This window comes from Doryrhamphus excisus, linkage group LG2 (assembly GCF_037039965.1).
Source record: "Doryrhamphus excisus strain RoL-2023G ecotype Guam linkage group LG2, RoL_Dexc_Guam_v1.1, whole genome shotgun sequence".
Lineage (NCBI taxonomy): Eukaryota > Metazoa > Chordata > Actinopteri > Syngnathiformes > Syngnathidae > Doryrhamphus > Doryrhamphus excisus.
The window spans coordinates 24,183,116-24,198,992 of NC_136358.1; the positions used below are offsets into that span (position 1 = coordinate 24,183,116).

At 41.9% G+C, this 15,877-nt stretch overlaps 1 protein-coding gene across 2 annotated transcripts in view; it reads right to left on the reverse strand.

Annotated features, from left to right (window-relative positions):
* Nucleotides 1–15,877, reverse strand: part of fasn (fatty acid synthase) — a 34,283-nt gene that overhangs the window by 16,751 nt on the left and 1,655 nt on the right. For both annotated transcript variants that reach the window (XM_058061661.2, XM_078788885.1), the window contains 17 exons: nt 8,902–9,037; nt 8,019–8,171; nt 6,727–6,900; nt 6,448–6,648; nt 6,236–6,358; nt 5,944–6,059; nt 5,683–5,817; nt 4,085–4,547; nt 3,825–4,012; nt 3,505–3,694; nt 2,584–2,678; nt 2,331–2,465; nt 2,055–2,258; nt 1,097–1,212; nt 849–1,024; nt 578–769; nt 58–138 (listed from right to left, as the gene is read on the reverse strand). In XM_058061661.2, the coding sequence (XP_057917644.2) occupies nt 58–138; nt 578–769; nt 849–1,024; nt 1,097–1,212; nt 2,055–2,258; nt 2,331–2,465; nt 2,584–2,678; nt 3,505–3,694; nt 3,825–4,012; nt 4,085–4,547; nt 5,683–5,817; nt 5,944–6,059; nt 6,236–6,358; nt 6,448–6,648; nt 6,727–6,900; nt 8,019–8,171; nt 8,902–9,028 (2,869 nt within the window). In that variant the 5' untranslated portion in view covers nt 9,029–9,037. The remainder of the gene's footprint in view (nt 1–57; nt 139–577; nt 770–848; nt 1,025–1,096; nt 1,213–2,054; nt 2,259–2,330; nt 2,466–2,583; nt 2,679–3,504; nt 3,695–3,824; nt 4,013–4,084; nt 4,548–5,682; nt 5,818–5,943; nt 6,060–6,235; nt 6,359–6,447; nt 6,649–6,726; nt 6,901–8,018; nt 8,172–8,901; nt 9,038–15,877) is intronic.

Consider the following 15,877-nt stretch of genomic DNA (forward strand, 5'->3'; position numbering starts at 1 on the left):
GTGATGAATCTGACTGTATCTAAAATGAAAACCAGTGGGGGGACAAAAGATGCCTACCGCTGACAGCCAGGTTTCCATTCTCTGAAACCTCAAACTTGTTGGTAGCAGGCATGAAACGTACTTCCAACTGTACCAAGCCTGTGAAGAACAAAGTAGAAAAAAAACTTAAGTACTTAAGACAATAAATAAAAATAAATAACACTCATTTTATCCATCCATCGTCTATGCTGCTTATCCTCACTACGGTTGCAGGGGAATGCTGTGGGAATAGTTGTTATTGTTGTTTTTCAATCATTCATTCATTTTCTACCGCTTTCCTCACGAGGGTCGCGGATATGCTGGAGCCTAACTCCACACAGAGATGGCCGAGGGTGGAATTGAACGCTGGTCTCCTAGCTGTGAGGTCTGCGCGCTAACCACTAGACCGCCGTACTTTGCCGTAATTTGCATAAGAAAAACATCAAATAAAGCTAAATAAAGTGCTGGAATGTTTGTTACAATAATTTACCATAAAAATGAGCGGGTACACTAACTAAATCAAAGACCTATTTCCGCAACATTATGTGATGCAACTCACCAGCCTTTGGCAGAATGGTGGCCCTGTGGATGGCGACATCCTCAAACATCACAGGAGTACTACCCATGACAAGACCCAAGCTTTTAACCAAGGTCCGCCAGGCCAGCACCAAGTAGCCTGTCGCGGGGTAGAGGACTCGCCCATCGATGCAGTGTCCTATCAGGTAGTAGTCCGGAGACTCTGGATTTATGTCTGTTGGTCAGAGTTGGACATCACATACAGTAAGTGAGGGAAAAGAGAAACAATGGTGAAGACAAGAAGATGTCCATACTGATGTTGTAGACAGCAGCAGAATTGGATCCAGCAGCACCAGAGGAGAAATCCTCCACCTTGGGAACATCCCAGGTCTGGGAATGGTCCCACTGAATCAGGGGCGAGATCATCGGGGTGCCAACCGGCACAGGGTATTCAACTCCTGAACACAGCCCATTCCCATCCACGTTGATGCTAAAAAGAGGCATGGGGGATTAAAGAAACAGCCTGTGTAGTCAATGCAGACAGAATAGAGCATTCACTGACCCGTTCATGTAGAGTTTGCCAATGTGTGAGAGAAAGAATTCAAGGTTATTGGGGTGACCTCTCTTCATGAGGGAGAGTGAAACACATGTCCCCTTCAGGCTACGCTTGAGGATGGCCTGTGGTAGATGACAGGAAGCAGAAAAATGTATACAGTATATACCATAAATGTGGGTGTATAAGCCACACCCACTCAATTTAGAGGAAAAAAACAGATTTGTACATATATACGCTGTGCCTGTGTATGTCTTGTACAAGTGTGTGAGGACCAGGCAGCTCTTTATTTGACAGGAGCCAATCGTGAGCTATGAAAAAAAACTCACAACGAGCTTGCCAACTCATTGGATATTGCAGGAGGTCATTACTCAATAGAACAGTCTGATTGACTGTGATATCTTACAAAGAACACTAACCTCACCACACAGCAACTTAACACTCAAAAGGTAAAATAAACAACATTTTACAATAATGCATTTTTTCAGAGTAATTCAAGCAAGCATTTAATTGGAGGACAAACGGCATAGAAAATGGATGGATGTGCAGCAATGCCATCTCTATCCATCAGAGGGAGGCTGATGTCATTGCAGTGCCCCATGAATGCATTGCTCAGGTGCAATGCATTATGGAATAAGTTTTTCCCCCACTTTGAAATCATATTGGTACATGTCTGTATATATACAGTTTGAGTGTTATGTTGCAGTGTGATGAATTTAGTGTAACCCGCTTGTAGAGGGTGCCCATCTCCCACACATGCGGTGACTTGGGGAAATGTGCTGAACAGACGCAGTATAAGTGGGATTTTTTTCTTTCCTCCTGGCAGCACCCCCAAGCGAATGCCACCCTGGGCACTTTTAGCTAAAACTGCCACTGAGCGTAATGGAAATTGGTTCGCCTCTGCACCCAACTAAAAGTTTCCAGACCAATAAAACACTGTGTGATAAATTACATTTGCTTTGCGTACCTGAAGGAGACCATGAGGTGCTATCTCCAAGACAACAGCGTTGTCAGGCACCAGGCTGAGGCCCTCCTGGAACAGAACGGGGCTCACCAGGTTGTTCACGTGATAGTCGGCCGAACTGTACAAAGCCAGCGAAGAGTCCCACTCCGACTGGGGGATGCTGGTGCTCACCCAACGGGATGAACGCTGCCGTGGATTCTTAATGACCTACACCAAAGCCAATATTTATTTATATTTATCCACCATACCCGTAGACCTGCATGTTGAAAACCAGCATACCGCCTTTAGGGCCGTTAAGAGGGTAGGAGCGATGGAGGCCATGTAGTGGGAATGGAAAGCCACACCTGCGCTGCGCACCTCCTTTGCAAACACCCCTTGTTCCTTCAGCTCCGACACAAACTTACTGACCGCCTCCTGATAAACAACACAGGTTACACCAGGCGTGGCCATAGTGCGGATGATGGTGATGAGAGGTCATCCAGGGGTCATTCTACTCTATTGTTGATTGTCTGTAAAGGAAAAGACATCTGACCTGAGGACCGGAGATGGTGACTGAATCTTCAGCGTTGTGGCAGGCTGGGACGATGCCCTTGGGACACTGAGCCATACACTCCTTCCAGGTCAACCCTGAAACATCAAGCACCAAACTATTTAAAACAGGGGTCTCAAACTGTTCTCAATTATCTTAATTTTTATTTTTATGCACAAAATAAGATGAAAAATAAATAAACAAATCAAGAATAAAGAAAATCAATCAATCAGTAATAAATAAATATAATAATAATAATAACACAGCAAATAATAAAAACTTAAGAAACCACATATAGTTGGTGGGTAGACAAATTATTTTTTCAGATTAAAATTAACAAAGAATTATTAGAGCCCTGTAGACATGACAAAACGCGACTATAGTCACATTTATACTCTTTTTATTTACAACATATTGCGCAACTGCAGGGTCTTGAGACACATGCTAACTCGCAAACTAGAAAGCTAGCGACCTAAACGGTAGCCTTCAAGTTATTTCCTTTAAACTTAAATAGCCAAAAACTTACCACTTCCACACGGATAGGGAGGCTAACTATTAACAGTTATTTAACCTTTAACATGAACATTAATCAAACGTAATATTTTTTTCTGGGTACATGATACCATACAGCATCCATATCAAACTTGCGCGGGCCGCACTAACATTAAACTTTCATATCAAGGCGGGGGCCTCAAACTAGTGTCTTGCGGGCCACATTTGGCCCACGGGCCGCGTGTTTGAGACCCCTGATTTAAAGGATGTATGACAAGACATAAAGTCACCCATTTGTCATAGAAACGACCGCTACGGCTTTTTATGTCAACAAAAGTGGTCTGAAATGTACGTCGACTCATTTTATCAAGAAGAAAAAGTTGTCATGGCACAGCAGACGTCTGAATGTGAGTGATGTGCACTTGCTCTCACCAACTGCAGCCATGGCCCCGGGAGGAAGATCTGCCTCTTTGATGCAACGGCCCCTCCAGTAGGCTGCGAGAATGGCCTCCTCATGGCTGAGGGAGCCGTCAGCATAGCCGCACGCCAGCTCTCCCACCGAGTGACCCACGATACCGTCAGGCTTTAGTCCCAGCTTAGCAAGCAGGTCTATCTGAGCTATCTGCAAACAGATCAAGCACACATGTGTCTCAATTGCCAGACTTATACTTTTGAAGTACTTTTGGGTGATTTTTGTTTATATGTTTTTTTTTTTATTGTATACATTCTTCCTGACATTGTTGCCACTCTACCTGTACAGCGGCGAGACCCACAAAGGCATTGACCGTGTCTTCGAAAGTAGACTCATCAGCTTCCTGGAGCAGGCGGGATATGACTAGACCGGTGTCCTTTAGGGCCTTGTCTGACCGCATTATGGACTCTCTGAAGTCAGGCAGCTGCATCATGCTGCGACCCATGCCTGCCCACTGCGTCCCCATACCTGGACGCAACACAACGCATCGTCACAATGAAAATGTCAGGAACCTATCATTCAGCCGATATTGATTCTTACCTGAGCAGATGTACCACAGGGGCCTGGGAGTGGCCTGCACCTGTTGCACCTCACTGATGTCAGCCTGAGAGCCAATCAGACTGTAGCCTCGATAGGGCATGCTAGCAGTCGTTCTTCCAGAGACTTCATTCAGCAAAGACAGGAAGCCGTCATCAGCACTGTGTTCCTTGGCGCTTTGGAGAAGCACGTTCACAGCGGCCTCAGTACGCCCACACGCCTGAAGCACACGTGGGACCGTTCTCGTCTCAGCCGGTGTCCCAGTACTCCGCTCAGTGGGGCCAAGAATCACATGGACATTTGAACCCCCAAAGCCGAAGGAGTTGATTCCAACGATGCCGCCACGTACAGAGATAGGCCGGTCCACGACTTGAACCCGGCCATCAATGAGGGCAGGAATGTCAGTGTTGGGGCTGTTGAAGTGAAGGTTGGGGGCCCACACGCCTCGCTCCAGACTCAGTAGCACCTACGTAAGGGAGCACATTGATACATGCCATCATAGCCCCCTTCAAACCTTCTCCCTAAGTCAGGGGTCTCAAACTCAATTTACTTGGGGGCCACTGGAGCTAGCGACCTAAACGGTAGCCTCCAAGTTATTTCCTTTCAACCTAAAAAGCCAAAAACTTACCACTTCCACATGGGTAGGGAGGATAACTATTAACAGTTATTTAACCTTTAACATGAACATTAATCAAACGTAATAATTTTTTCTGGGTACATGATACCATACAGCATCCATATCAAACTTGCGCGGGCCGCACTAACATTAAACTTTCATATCAAGGCGGGGGCCTCAAACTAGTGTCCTGCGGGCCACATTTGGCCCACGGGCCGCATATTTGAAACCCCTGCCCTAAATAGTCTTTATTCCCATAATATTATTACTTTTCTCCTACTTTGTTTGCCTAAAGGGACAACTTTACTTTGTTGTACTCCTTTCTCATAATACTACACTATAGTGTACTACACTATACTCAGATTTCAACACTATATTATTAAAATCACATTATTTTCCCTCATAATATTATTCTTGGAGATGTAATACTTTTTTCTTGTCAGAATAACACTTTTTTTTATCTTATATGAAATTTTAGGTTTTTATTCCCATAATACTTTTGACTTTATTCTATTATTTATTCATTACTTTAACTATTTCTGCAACCTCATTTTCCAAAAATTTAACTTTATTGAGTTTTGCTCCTCATAATGTTACACAATTTTCTTGAATATTTCAACATTTTGCTACTAAAATGACACATTATGTTATTCTTGTATAATGACAACTTTTTCCTCTTTATAATTTAACTTTAGTGTTTTTACTGCTGATTGATATTGTTGCTGTTTTTTTAAATGTTCTACTTTTTACTCGAGTTTAATCTTTAGTTTTCTATTTAACAGTGAAAAGCCCCGTGCTGCAGATGGCCCCCAGTTTGGACACCCTGACTAAGTGTATACTATATCTGCGGTAATGTCCCTTTGAGTAGGATCATTTCCCCACTAAGTAAGCTTGTGGTAGGATATATGTATTTGTCATTTGCCATCAAAGTAAATCATCTAATAATAACAACATATTTATATTAACTAAACAACATCTCGCTCACCTTTGCTATGGCAGCCAAACCAGAGGCCGGTTCTGGGTGACCCATGTTGGACTTGGTGGAGCCAATGAGCAGTGGCTCTCGCTTGGACTGACAGAACACACTGACGATGCCGTTCACTTCCTGTGGGTCACCCACCTACATGTACATGCATCAGAGCACAGGCAAAGCTAAGATGAGCTAAGAATGAGTGGGTGTTTAAACCACCATTTAGTGCATGTGTATAGTTGGGTTGGGGGGGGTCTAGACCGGCTAAGAACTGACCTTTGTTCCGGTGCCGTGGGCTTCAACATACTCAACCTGCTCTGGTGAGATGTTTGCCTCCTGGTAGAGCCAATTAACCAGGGTGCTCTGCATCTCACCTGAAGGAAAGGTCACTCCTGCAAGACAAAGGCACAGTCATGGAGACACCAAAGCCAGGAATGTTATGCTTTATTTGTTTCCCCCATGGTTACACATCTTGGTTACCCATGCCAAACGTATGGCATAATTTCACCCTTGAGCAGGATGACTCTAACCCAGGGGTGCCCCAAGTACGGCCCAGGGGCCTGCTCACCTTGGTCTTTGTATCCATCTGTGTTGTTCCCAGCGTTCAACACTGTAGCATAGACCCTCCTAGCTGCCGACCGCTTGGTCAGCAACACCACCACTGCTGCCTCGGAGCGACAGTATCCATTGCCTGGTGAAAAGAATGGTAGGCATGAATGAATGGAGTGCAGTGAAGGTGTAAGCCTTACAGACTAAAACAGTTTCAACATGTTCTTCTACCTGAAGCATCAAAGGACTTGCACGTCCCGTCAGGACTGAGCATGCCGAGTTTCATGAACTGCACTGAGGTGTTTGGTTTGAGCAGCAGGTTGACTCCCCCAACTAGCGCAGCGTCGCATTGGCCCAAGCGCATGGCGTGGAAGGCGTTCTCTAAGGCCAGCAGGCTGGAAGAGCAGGCGGTGTCGATAGCCGTGCTGGGGCCTGCAGCAGCAAAGACATCCATGATGCAGGCGGCGTACAGTGTACTACAGTGTACCATGTGTACGGCGTACAATGTACCATTGAAGTCAAAGAAGTAGGAGAGTCTGTTGGCCAACATGGCGCGCTGGCAGCCAGTCATGCTGTAACCGAGAAGCTCCTCTGGGTCTCTGCTGAAGGCCTCGCTAGCTTCTGAACCACTCACCCCGACGTAGACACCCGTCTTACTGCCACGGAGAGTAGCTGGCTTCAGTCCTGCAACACATGCATGCAGGTTCTCACCAAAAGAACTAGTTACGTGTGCTAGCTAATAGTCAGTGTCGCTACACTGAGAAAGGACCCCACTTGCCCCCACTTGTTATTCATACTCTACCAAGTTTGAGTCAAGTGCAACTATCAGCAAGGGTAAACATGCTATCCTTGAACATGAAAGGAGTGCTTTTTAGGACTGTTTCATCCAATTCTTCATCTTTTTTATGTAGTTATGTCATCAGTACAGTGGAAGAGTGACTTTGGTGTCAACTTATTCATTTCAAATCACACTAGATCAGTGGTCTCAAACATGCGGCCCGTGGGCCAAATGTGGCCCGCAGGACACTAGTTTCAGGCCCCCGCCTTGATATGAAAGTTTAATGTTAGTGCGGCCCGCGCAAGTTTGATATGGATGCTGTATGGTATCATGTACCCAGAAAAAATTATTACGTTTGATTAATGTTCATGTTAATGGTTAAATAACTGTTAATAGTTATGCTCCCTATCCGTGTGGAAGTGGTAAGGTTTTGGGTTTTTAAGTTTAAAGGAAATAACTTGAAGGCTACCGTTTGGGTCGCTAGCTCTCTAGTTAGCGAGTTAGCATGTGTCTCAAGACCCTGCAGTTGCGCAATATGTTGTAAATAAAAAAAGAGTATAAATGTGACTATAGTTGTGTTTTGTCATGTCTACAGGGCTCTAATAATGCTTTGTTCATTTTAATCAGAAAAAAATAATTTGTCTACCCACCAACTATATGTGGTTTCTTGAGTTTTTATTATTTGCCGTTTTATTATTATTATTATTATATTTATTTATTACTGATTGATTGATTTTCTTTATTCTTGATTTGTGTATTTATTTTTCATCTTATTTTGTGTAGAAAAATAAAAATTAAGATATTTGAGAACAGTGGAATGTTTTATCAGAGCTTTTCTTGTAGAAAATCGGAACCAAAGCAAAGTTTATTCATTTTTCTGTTTTGTTTTTTTTTGGAAAACCTGATGCGGCCCAGTCTCACCCAGACCCTAGCTCCAGTCGCCCCCAAGTAAATTGAGTTTGAGACCCCTGCACTAGATCGTCTCCAGCCAGACTCTCTGGTTACACTTTCTACGTGTTCCCACCTGCGTCTACAATGGCTTCGTAGGAGACCTCCAGCAAGAGACGGAGCTGAGGGTCCATGGTGTTGGCCTGTTTAGGATGGACTCCAAAAAAGGCTGCATCAAAGCAGCTAATGTCCTTCAGTTTCCCGTTCCTCCTGGGGAGAGCGTACAGGCCTGAAGAAACAACAAAGGAGACAAGGAGGAGCAATGAAAACCACACTGGAGTTTTTTTGTATGATGTGAAGGAGCAGGTAGCATATGCAGCTTTGGCAAGTCAAATACCCAACATCAGCATCTAACAGCTTCACGGTGGAGACCAGCTATCTTCACTGTTGGGCAACAATGTTCTTCAAAGCTTGTTGTGAAATTTTTGGTTGATCAGATTTTGAAATGTTTAATTTTGTCAGATGTTTCACATAAAAACATGAATATATGAACCTGTATATAGTGGAACAGCTTAGTACTGAACACTGCAACCTACACCTTTTACAGTACAAAGCCAAACCAGCAAAGAGTGGACTCCTGAAACATACATACGTACATATCAGGTGTGCCGAGGAGCAATGGACGCCTTATAAACCTTGGTATCAGTCATCTTTCCCAAAGGTATTACACATACAACTAATGGTGACATACAGTACTGTACATTCATTACAATACCACAGGCTTAGACGTAGACTTTCTTTATTGTCATTGCACAATAACACAGCAGTAAAATTGCCAACGAAATGTCGTTGCGTGGCTCCCGTGTAATAATAAATAATAAATAATAATGTGGAGAATACATAGATGACATCAAATGTGATCAACAATGTACAGTAAACAGTAAATTGCACAAATAATTTAATTAATTTTGGATAAATAATAATAATTTAAAGGTTGATACACCTTCCCTATTACTCACCTGGTGTCCACCTGCGGTCATCTTCTGTCACCATGTCCACTCCATTGATGAGGTTCTCCCAGAACTCCTCCAGGTTGCTGGACTCAGGCAAACGGCCTGATATTCCTGCAATGACTATGTCATCCATGGCAGGTGACTGCAAACAAGAAAGGCAGTTAGGATGACATGGTCAATGAAGTACAGCACGAACATCAGCATTTTAAGGTGTCTTATATAGAACATTAAGATCATGTACAGAATGCAACAAGACAAATAAAAGACAAATATAACAACAGGAAGGAATGCAGCTCTCCCAATGTTGCTGTCATTTGTTACTTTGTACACCACTAGATACTTTCTTCTACAGGAACTTCCAACATGGCTGAACTGGCCATGGATGATGAATTGTTTGTTTTTAACCCGTAGACAGCTGTCTGATTTCCATACTCAAAACAAAAAGGTGTTATCTTCCAAACGTACGACAATTGGCCCCATGCTAACCTAAAAAGAAGACTAATTATAATAAAGCAGTCATTTTCAAGACTAAGTCTAAACGTTGAGAGAAAAAAGAAAGAGCAGGACTACAATGACAAACAAACACCAAAATAAACCAATCATGTTGGAACATTAGTTTGCAGTTAAAATCAGAACCTCCAAATATCATATAAAGGTCTGAATTACAAGAACATACAGAAGGTTGAAATAAAACTACAAAGCTGTCATTTGAGGAGAATTAAGTCCAAATATGAAGACAAAATGTATTCTCATGAAACAATCTTTTTTTTTTCTCTGGAATAAAAGATGACGTGCAGTTTTCCTTGGAATATATTTCATTTATCAGTGGGATATCCCTCTGCTAGGATGTGTCTGATATCATCCAGGTGGAATAAAAGCTGATTTATCAGTGGGATATCCCTCTGCTAGGATGTGTCTGATATCATCCAGGTGGAATAAAAGATGACATGCTGTTTTCCTAGGAATATATTTCATTTATCAGTGGGATATCCCTCTGCTAGGATGTGTCTCATATAATCCAGGTGGAATAAAAGCTGACATGCTGTTTTCCTAGGAATATATTTCATTTAATCAGTGGGATATCCCTCTGGTAGGATGTGTGTGATATCATCCAGGCGGAATAAAAGCTGACATGCTGTTTTACTAGGAATATATTTCATTTATCAGTGGGATATTCCTCTGCTAGGATGTGTCTGATATAATCCAGGTGGAATAAAAGATGGAATGCAGTTTTCCTGGGAATATATTTCATTTATCAGTGGGATATCCTTCTGCTAGGATGTGTCTGATATCATCCAGGTGGAATAAAAGCTGACATGCCGTTTTCCTAGGAATACATTTCATTTATCAGTGGGATATCCTGCTAGGATGTGTCTCATATAATCCAGGTGGAATAAAAGCTGAAATGCAGTTTTCCTAGGAATACATTTCATTTATCAGTGGGATATCCTTCTGCTAGGATGTGTCTCATATAATCCAGGTGGAATAAAAGCTGAAATGCAGTTTTCCTAGGAATACATTTCATTTATCAGTGGGATATCCCTCTGCTACGATGTGTCTGATACAATCCAGGTGGAATAAAAGCTAAAAAGCAGTTTTCCTAGGAATACATTTCATTTATCAGTGGGATATCCCTCTGCTAGATGTGTCTGATATAATCCAGGTAGAATAAAAGATGACATGCCGTTTTTCTAGGAATATATATAATTTATCAGTGGTATATCCTTCTGCTAGGATGTGTCTGATATAATCCAGGTGGAATAAAAGCTGACATGCTGTTTTCCTAGGAATATATTTCATTTAATCAGTGGGATATCCCTCTGGTAGGATGTGTGTGATATCATCCAGGCGGAATAAAAGCTGACATGCTGTTTTACTAGGAGTATATTTCATTTATCAGTGGGATATTCCTCTGCTAGGGTGTGTCTGATATAATCCAGGTGGAATAAAAGATGGAATGCAGTTTTCCTGGGAATATATTTCATTTATCAGTGGGATATCCTTCTGCTAGGATGTGTCTGATATCATCCAGGTGGAATAAAAGCTGACATGCCGTTTTCCTAGGAATACATTTCATTTATCAGTGGGATATCCTGCTAGGATGTGTCTCATATAATCCAGGTGGAATAAAAGCTGACATGCAGTTTTCCTAGGAATACATTTCATTTATCAGTGGGATATCCTTCTGCTAGGATGTGTCTCATATAATCCAGGTGGAATAAAAGCTGAAATGCAGTTTTCCTAGGAATACATTTCATTTATCAGTGGGATATCCTTCTGCTAGGATGTGTCTCATATAATCCAGGTGGAATAAAAGCTGAAATGCAGTTTTCCTAGGAATACATTTCATTTATCAGTGGGATATCCCTCTGCTACGATGTGTCTGATACAATCCAGGTGGAATAAAAGCTAAAAAGCAGTTTTCCTAGGAATACATTTCATTTATCAGTGGGATATCCCTCTGCTAGATGTGTCTGATATAATCCAGGTAGAATAAAAGATGACATGCCGTTTTTCTAGGAATATATATAATTTATCAGTGGTATATCCCTCTGCTAGGATGTGTCTGATATAATCCAGGTGGAATAAAAGCTGACATGCTGTTTTCCTAGGAATATATTTCATTTAATCAGTGGGATATCCCTCTGGTAGGATGTGTCTGATATCATCCAGGCGGAATAAAAGCTGACATGCTGTTTTACTAGGAATATATTTCATTTATCAGTGGGATATTCCTCTGCTAGGATGTGTCTGATATAATCCAGGTGGAATAAAAGATGGAATGCAGTTTTCCTGGGAATATATTTCATTTATCAGTGGGATATCCCTCTGCTAGGATGTGTCTGATATCATCCAGGTGGAATAAAAGCTGACATGTTGCTTTCTGGTCTCACATTCACCTTTCACTTCTCATTTTTTGTGTGCTGTTGGGCAGTCAGCTCAATGAGCCGCAGTCGAGGCGGCCATCTTGCTACTGGCAGCGTAGAATGTATTGATTGACAGTAAAGATGCTTTGCTTGAGGAGCACGTGTAATCATGCTGGCATTGACTGGCAGTTTTGGAGATGAGAAGCCCTACTAAACACGCATGAAGGAGCACGTACAGCCAACAATGTAGTCCATGGAGAGCAGCGTACAAATGATGTGTGTCTCTTGCTTTGTTCCCCGTTTCTGGGCCAAGCCTTTGTGTCAGCGGGAGCTCTGTGACCAATATTTAACATACAGCTCCTCTCCCTAAGTTGACCCGCTGATGCACTTAAAGGGGAAGTGCTCCTTTTTTGGAAGGTTGCCCATCATTCCCAATCCTTATGTCAAACATCAACACATATTTCTGTCATTTTTCTGTGCATTATATCATGAGAAAGCGAGTTAACATGAGCTAGCTAATAATGGATGTCACGGAAGTAAAGCCCATGCAAAAACATGCCAGTGTTTCATTTGTATAATTATATTAAGCAAGCTACAGCCATATTGTTACTGTAGCAGCCATCCCGAGGAGACGGGACATTGGACCTATACGACTGTTAGCAAAGCTAAGCTCCATGTGAAATCAATGTGCCTAGGAAAGACGTTTGGCTAGTTTTAGCCAAATTATGTGTAAGTATTTCATGCTATCATCAGTGTACCTGTTACTGCATAATCACAGCATGGCTTCGTCAAAATAGGTGTGTTCCAATGACATGCATTGTTAGCTATCTCTTATTAACTCCTTTCCTGGTGTAAGAAATATGTGTTCATGTTTCAGAAAAGAATTGGGAATCATGGGAAAAAAAAAAAAAAAAAGTGTAATCCATATCCTAAATGACACGCACAGATTTCATGCGAGATAGGTGGAGGGGATTTGTGGACCAGGATGTGCTGCCATGAGGATTAGAATGAGGAAGCACCTACAGGAGCAAAAAAGGACTCGGATCACACGCCAAGACCGTGCATGTGACATCTGGGGCCACAAACTCAACCGAGCAAAGTGATCAAGTCATGTGTGTGAAGGTCACATTGTTCTATTGTCTATGTGTAAATATATGCAGCTTATCAATGTATTCCGTGAGTATGCTCCTTTATCAAACAGCATACAGTGGCAGTATCACAGTAGCTAGCTTTTATCAACGATAGCGAACTAAATATGGCGTTTCCTTCACAAAACCATGCTGCTATCAGCTCAGTAGAAAGTGTTAAGAGGAAAGGTTATCAGCGTCGGCTGTGTGGCGGTGTCTCAAGCTAACGTGCGAGGTATGTCAGTGGTTGGTGCGCTCCCAGCACTGCTTTGACCCATCTTGGGTCACACTTCTACAGACGTACGAAGTATGAAGAAGTATGAAGTCTAAAGCATGCATTGTCATAGTTGAATATGTAAAGCAAGGGTCTCAAACACGCGGCCCGCGGGCCAAATGTGGCCCGCAGGACACTAGTTTGAGGCCCCGGCCTTGATATGAAAGTTTATGGTTAGTGCGGCCCGCACAAGTTTGATATGCCCAGAAAAAATTATTATGTTTGATTAATGTTCATGTTAAAGATTAAATAACTGTTAATAGTTATCCTCCCCATCCGTGTGGAAGTGGTAAGTTTTTGGCTATTTAAGTTCAAAGGAAATAACTTGAAGGCTACCGTTTAGGTCGCTAGCTCTCTAGTTTGCGAGTTAGCATGTGTCTCAAGACCCTGCAGTTGCGCAATATGTTGTAAATAAAAAAAGTATAAATGTGACTATAGTCGTGTTTTGTCATGTCTACAGGGCTCTAATAATGCTTTGTTCATTTTAATCTGAAAAAAATAATTTGTCTACCCACCAACTATATGTGGTTTCTTAAGTTTTTATTATTTGCCGTTTTATTATTATTATTATATTTATTTATTACTGATTGATTTTCTTTATTCTTTGTTTATTTATTTTTCATTTTATTTTGTGCAGAAAAATAAATATATATATATAAAAGATATTTGAGAATAGTGGAATGTTTTATCAGAGCTTTTATTGTAGAAAATCGGAACCAAAGCACTGAAAAAGTTTGTATATTTTTCTGTTTTTTGGGGGGGGGTTTTTTGAAAACCTGATGCGGCCCAGCCTTGCCCAGACCCTAGCTCCAGTGGCCCCCAGGTAAATTGAGTTTGAGACCCCTGATGTAAAGGATATTTTCAAGTATGCAAATGTGCCACGATCAGGCAGCAGATTGGCTCTATGAAAAGGAAGTGAAACTTTAAGAAGAGTAGATGAGATGATTGTATGATGCTGGGAACATGGAGGATATTTACATCATTCATTCACCGCAGCCACAACCAGTTTGGACAGGTTTGGACAGTGTGGTTGTTTCCTATACTCACACGTATACTGACTTTACATTGTTCAGGAAGATGGATCTACTCTATCAATACATAAAGCATCGTTCCCAATATCAGGAAATAATGCCACCAAGTTAAGCATGGAATAAAAATCCTAATGAACTGCCTAGCTGTATTTACTCGGCAGTGTTGTCCAGTTAGTAGGTACTTAGCATGCATGCCATTGAAGCGTCCTGAAAAGCAGAGCTGGCAATGTGCCCGTGAAGAACACCTCCCAGGCTCTTTCCATTACCAGCTTCCTGGTTTGGCACACAGCATTCCTCAGCCTGCTTTGGAATGTCTCACGCTAAAGAAATAAAGACAACCAACCTATGTGGACTGAACAGACCACAGTCATGGTGAGGGGAAAGTTTCCAGCGTGATATGATGTCATCTACACTACTTCCATTCAGCCATCAGTATTGAAGACCATTACAAAAATCAATAGGATCAATACAAATCATCGGCAAAGTGAAAAAGGATGTCATTGATTTGGTAAAAAAGCATTAGACTAGATTCAGCATCTGCATTTCCTATGAAATATGTCCCGTTTCAACAGGAAACACATCTTGTTCACCTAAGCGGCTATTGTTTCATACTAGGCTGCTCATCTACGTTCCAATGAATGAATCATGGTTCCTAACTGTGTGTCATACAGGCCCTATTTATTACGAAGAAAAAGATGGCAGTGGTATATACAATGGTATATTTGTATTTGTTTGCATGGACAGCCCCTAAAGGAAGCTGAACGATAGCACACTAAGCATGCAAACACAGCATTTGCCTCAGTGTTTTGAATGTATTTTCTAAATCAAATTGTACTTCTACAGTAAGCGTTATTACGTTAGTGAGCAAAAAGAACAGCCACTTCCTGTGTTTCTTTGTCCTTGTCTTTATTTAGACCACACATTTGCACCTAACAAAGATGCTGTGGTGATTAATGCACCTTGCTGTGTGAAAGGACACAACATGCACAACAGGATGTGTAGTATTCCACATTGGTCACCTGTTGTCGGTAATGGTACACCACCAAAAAAAGCTAACATGACTCTGTTGTGTTATATTTTTATTAATTCATTCATTCATTTTCATTTCATTTTACACCCTGGACTAGTGGCCAGCCAATCACAGGTCACATATAGACAAACAACCATTCACACCTATTCATACCTATGGACAATTTGGAGTGGGCAATTAACCTAGCATGTTTTTGGAATGTGGGAGGAAACCGGAGTACCTGGAGAAAACGGGAGAACATGCAAACTCCACACAGAGATGGCCGAGGGTGGGATTGAACTTGAGTCTCCAAGGTGTGAGGTCTGCGCGCTAACCACTCGACCGCAATGCAGCAATATATTTTTATTTTATCTTCTATTCATACGTCTGCATTATTGGGTAATAGGAGTGTAAATGTGACTATAGGGATGCTATGTCATGTCTGTGGGGCTCCAATAGTGTTCGAAATTCTATTTAGCAGCCCCTCTATGCTGTAACTATAACGATATTCCATTTATAAATAAGGAATCATACTTCAGCAAGTCATATGTCTGCATTATTGGGTAATAGGAGTGTAAATGTGACTATAGGGATGCTATGTCATGTCTGTGGGGCTCTAATAGTGTTAGAAATCCTATTCAGCAGCCTCTCTATGCTGTAACTACAACGATATT